Source organism: Mustela nivalis (genome assembly GCF_964662115.1).
Source record: "Mustela nivalis genome assembly, chromosome: 18".
NCBI classification, from domain to species: Eukaryota; Metazoa; Chordata; class Mammalia; order Carnivora; family Mustelidae; genus Mustela; species Mustela nivalis.
Genome location: NC_139037.1, coordinates 44,850,447 through 44,855,159, shown reverse-complemented (window position 1 = coordinate 44,855,159; position 4,713 = coordinate 44,850,447). Strand labels below are relative to the sequence as shown.

General features: G+C 51.8%; 1 protein-coding gene across 1 annotated transcript; it reads right to left on the bottom strand.

The window, feature by feature from the left end:
* Window positions 1–714: 714 nt before the first annotated feature.
* On the bottom strand, window positions 715–3,097 carry LOC309852479 (interferon lambda-1-like). The gene is made up of 5 exons (XM_082709162.1): window positions 2,683–3,097; window positions 2,359–2,430; window positions 1,276–1,419; window positions 1,087–1,170; window positions 715–995 (listed from the first exon to the last, which is right to left on the bottom strand). Exons 1-5 carry the CDS (start codon window positions 2,857–2,859, stop codon window positions 897–899), a joined length of 576 nt encoding a protein of 191 aa, XP_082565288.1. The 5' UTR covers window positions 2,860–3,097; the 3' UTR covers window positions 715–896.
* Window positions 3,098–4,713: the final 1,616 nt, after the last annotated feature.

Below are 4,713 nucleotides of genomic sequence, written 5' to 3'. Positions count from 1 at the left end.
AAGAATCAACCAACAGATGGGGCACCTGGGTGGCTCAGTGGGTTAAAGCCTCTGCCTCAGGTCATGATCCCAGGGTCCTGGGATCGAACTCTGCATCAGGCTTTCCACTCAGTGGGGAGCCTGCTTCCCCCTCTCTCTCTGCCTGCCTCTCTGCCTACTTGTGGTCTCCGTCTGTCAAATAAATGAGTAAAAAATCTTAAAAAAAAAAAAAAAAGAATCAGCCAACAGAAATGGAAAGAATTTGGTTCTCAAAAACATTGCTAAATAATGAATTAACCATCCTAGACCAGTCCTATGAGCTGACTTTTTGTTATGTGTGATAATAAACTCAATTTTGCTTTCCCCACTTGAGTTGGGTTTCTTATACTCATTACAGGATAAACCGTCTTGATTAGACCTCTCTGTGTCCTAGATACCCACGGAACAGAGAGATATCCAGTTCACAGACGGGACAGACAGAGAGACATATAAACGTGTGTTACATGTTCACAGAACGGCGTACATGTGGGCACGAACTTGCTATTAGGCACCTACAGTCAGACCCAGGTTCAGGCAGACACTCACTTACATGCATACATGCACATGGTCACGGAAATCAGGCACACATAAATATACACAGCCGGTTACACATTTTACCTCCACCTCCCAGACACCCACACTCAGTCGCAGACTCACAATTCTACACGTACCCAAGGACTCACTTATCACAGAAGGTTCCAATTCCTTCCTGTTTACTTGTGCATATTGTATAAAAGTAGAAAAACAAACATTTCTTTTGGGTCAGCACTCCAGCTTCATAAATAAAGGGGGAGAGGAAATAACTTAAGGCAGGGCTGGGGCTTAGTGTATCACTTAAGGTCTGGGGTCCCAGATGGGCTGGGGGTGGGTCCAGGTCCTCAGACACACAGGTCTCCACTGGCGACACATTCCAGGTCCTTTTTGAGGAGACGGAAGAGGTTGAACAGGACAGAGGCCTCGAGGCAGCCTTGTGATTCCTGAGAAAGGAGACATATTTGCCATTTCCCAGGTGTCCACCTCCTCCCTCACTCAGGGCCTGGGCATCCATCCCCCTCTTGAGTCACTCACCTTCTTTGAGGCTTCATGAAGCCGGTGCAGCCAGTGGTGGAGGCGGCCCTGGGGATGGGGGCCTACTGTGGGCTGAGCCTTGACCTGTGGGCAGAGGAGGGTGGTGTATGAGGTGGGGCCTGGGGCAGAGGGGTGATGTCCCCTATGCCCAGACTCCACAGAGAGGACCCAGGTGCCCCGAGCACTCACACAGGCCTGGAGCTCAGAGTGGATGTGGCGCAGAGTGTGAAGGGGCTGGTCCAGGATGCTCCCCTGGGACCTATCAGCCATGGTCTCCAGGACCTTTAGGGTCAAGGTCAGCTCAGCCTCCAAGGCCACGGGGCGCTCCCACACCTGAGGAGAGGTGAGAAAGAACAGACAAGGTGGAAACGTAAGGAAGCGGAGGCAAGAAGACCCAGTTATGTGGGGGCAGGTCAGGAGTGCAGGGAAAGAGGGCAGGTGATAGGTGACAGAGGATGGGTATAGGTGATGGGTCAGGTAAAAAGGAGGCAGGAGAAGGAAACACATGCAGAAGGATGCAGATGAAGGATAGAGGTGAGGCAGAGACCTAAGGGAAGATACAGGAGAAAGACTGAGGTGGGACAAGTGAAATGTGGCTCATGGGGGTCACAGAAGTTCGGAGAGATGGGAAGGGGATGGGTGAACAGACAGGTTAGGGAAGCAAGGGGAGGGGGTGCTGCTGGCTGCACAGGTGACCAAGGTGAAGGAAGGAGGCGCAGACTCTGGGAAAAGGCAGTGGAAGAAAGACGATGGGGGACACAAGGGAGAATCAGTGGTGGGGAGGTCAGGTGAGAGGGGCAGAGGGAATCGGCATTGAAACTAGACAGTGACAAGCTGGCCAGGGCAAGGGGCTTGCGTGGGAGTTAGAACCTGGAGGGAGAAGGGAGAAATGAGAAGGAATTAGGTAAGAGTGATGGGGACAGGTGAAAGAGGGATGTGGGGAGAGGCAAAGAGGTGATAGAAAGGAACTTAAGAGTCTATAGCCATACCACCGTGAACACACCCAATCTTGTCTGATCTCGGAAGCTAAGCAGGGTGGGGCCTGGTTAGTACTTGGATGGGAAAGGGACCCAAGGGAGGGATAGGGTCAAGGTAGCAGTTGAGGAAGGATGGGGGGTGGGGGTGTGGCAGGGCTGTGGGGGGGTGGCACAGGACAGGCGAGGGGAGACCAGACAGAGGGGAGGACAGGTGAGATAAAGGAGGCAAGGAGCCACTTAAAGAATGAGGGAGAGGGGCCAGGTGAGGGCAAGTATGGCCTCACTTCCAACTCACCTGCAGCTGTCTCAGGTCCCGGTTTCTAGGGAAGAGGCGGGAGCTGCAACTCCAGTTTTTTAGTGAATTTTCCTAGAGAGTAAGAGCAGAGGTTTAGCCCACAGTAGGAAGGCTGGAGGCTAGCTCATAGCAGCAAGGATGGAGGCTAGCTCATAGCAGCAAGGATGGAGGCTGACCTCGAAGGAGGGCTTGAGTTTAATGCACAGCAGAAAGGACAGAGGCTAGCCCATTGCAGGAGGATATAGAGGTTAGCCCACTGTAGCCAGTTGGCACCTGGGCCAAAGCAAGAGGAGTAGAGGTTAATCCATAATCATAGGGACTCACCAAAGCATCCTTGGCCATCTTGAAGGCCTCCAGCTCCCGTGGTGACAGAGATTTGAACCTGCCAATGTCACAGCCCTTCCAGGTTGTGGTGGGCTTAGAAGTGGGGACGGGGCCAGCTGTGGCCATGCTCAGCCCTGCAGTTACCAGCAGCAGGACCCACACCATGGCCATGGTCATATCGCAACTGCTTCCCTGACTGCATGGCTCCGTTTTTTAGGCAGGTTAAGCGAGCAGTCCTGGCTGATGTGTGTAAAGCGAAAAGGCAAATGGAAATTGTGATTTTCACAATGACTTGAAAGGCGGGAGTGGGTGGGGCCAGGTACAGAGTCAGGTGTGCCGCTTTCTGACAGCTCATGGGAGGAGAATGAGGCACAAAAAAAGTCAGCTGCAGGAGAAAGGGAGCAGGGGGTGACAGTCTTTTCTGGAAGCCGCAAGGTGAGCTCACAGGTTTGGGTGGGGCCAGATGAGCCCAGAAAGGAAGGAAAGAGAAACTGAAATTCAATCCCAGGATGAAGCCTAAGGAGTTCCTGACCTAATTTAGGAGTTCCTGGAATTTTGGGAATCCACCGATTGAGGCCAAGGCAGGTCACAGCAGGGCAGGGACTGGGGCAGAGCATGAGTGGTGAGGCTGCAGGGATGCAAGAGAGGGAGCTTCCCCCATTGGTTTGAGCTAGTTCTGGGAACTCATTTTATGCTCTGAACATTCCTGTGAGTTGTTACTTTTAGGCTTGTTCCCATTTCACCAGCTAGAAAATGGAGGCACAGGAAGGAAAAATGACTTGCTTAAGGTCCCACAGCTGGCTAATGGCAGAGCTGGGGTTTGAACGGAGTCTCATGTGCTTACCCCCTGCTCTATGTACACCCAGAGAAGAAGGTGAGAACCTGTGGGAGTCATAGCCAGCCAGTTCTCCTGTCTCTCCCTCTGGGTAGCAGGAAAGGGTAGAGAGCTCCTCATTCGCTGGGGGGTAAGAGAACTTGCTGGGGAATGGAGGGGCTGCTTGGGGAGAAGGCAGTGAGGAGGGCTTCCAGAAGGCAGATGGAGTCTGGTTGCTTTGTTATCATCACCCCCCACGGTAATAATAATTGTGTAGCAGGTAGGGAATTGCTTTGATGTGTGGGCACTTTATGTTTTTCATTCCCTTATTTTTTTTTTCTTGGCCTTTAGGTGCAGAGAGTTATTAATCATCCTCTTCAGATCATAACACAGAATTGCAATTGGCCCATGAAAGATTCTCTAGGGTTTTCCCCCCACTTCCTGTACCCGATCTTCACTCCCACCCCCCCACCCACAGGCACCCACTTTAAGGCACTTGATATATAGCTGGGAAGATGTGTCTTTATCATTTGTGATTTTGTGTGTGTATATGTACTTCCCAATCTGCATAAATGGGATTGTGCTATAAATTTCATTCTATCTCTTCCCATTTTTTTTTTTTTTTAAACTTATGTTCTGGAGATCTCTGGTGGCATACACCAGGTTCTCCTAACTGCTGCATTGTAGCCCATGGTGTGCCCACAGCACATTCACTTATCTACTCCCCCAGTGATGGGCGCTTAGGTAGTCTTCCGGCTCCCTATCACTCGAAGGCTTGTACACATCCCCTCCATGGGAGGTCTTCTAGGACCTGCCATAGCACCCGCCACCATATCACCTCAGCTCATTTTTTTCACTCACTTGTAGCTCTGGTGGGCAGTTCATGAACACCCTGACACCTTCCCACATCATATGCCTGTATCTTTCTTCTCCATCTGAGGTCTTTCTCCCGTCTGCCTGCCGTACAGACTGGAGCGCCTGGATTACTTCCCCGGGGCAATCTTTCACCCAGAGAGGGGTGGGAGCCAGCGAATAAATACTTTTGCTTCTCTTTTCCTCAGTGGGTTGATTCAAAGCCGTGTTCTGCATGACTCCTTGAGTCCTTAGAGGGTCCCTGCCTGGTGGGCATGAGCCCTAGTGGCTCACAGCAGTTGCCCTTCAGGGGCTGGGACAAGGGTGGGGAAGAAAGGTGGCGGGGGTGTGAACCTCAAGGAGGC

What these genes read in the sequence shown, in the direction of transcription:
- LOC309852479 (XM_082709162.1), bottom strand. Translation starts at nt 2,859, where the DNA reads ATGACCATGGCCATGGTGTGGGTCCTGCTGCTGGTAACTGCAGGGCTG. An exon ending in AGATGGCCAAGGATGCTTTG is followed by an intron (nt 2,431 to 2,682) that starts GTGAGTCCCTAT and finishes CTTACTCTCTAG; the next exon opens with GAAAATTCACTAAAAAACTG. An exon ending in GGGACCTGAGACAGCTGCAG is followed by an intron (nt 1,420 to 2,358) that starts GTGAGTTGGAAG and finishes ACCTCTCCTCAG; the next exon opens with GTGTGGGAGCGCCCCGTGGC.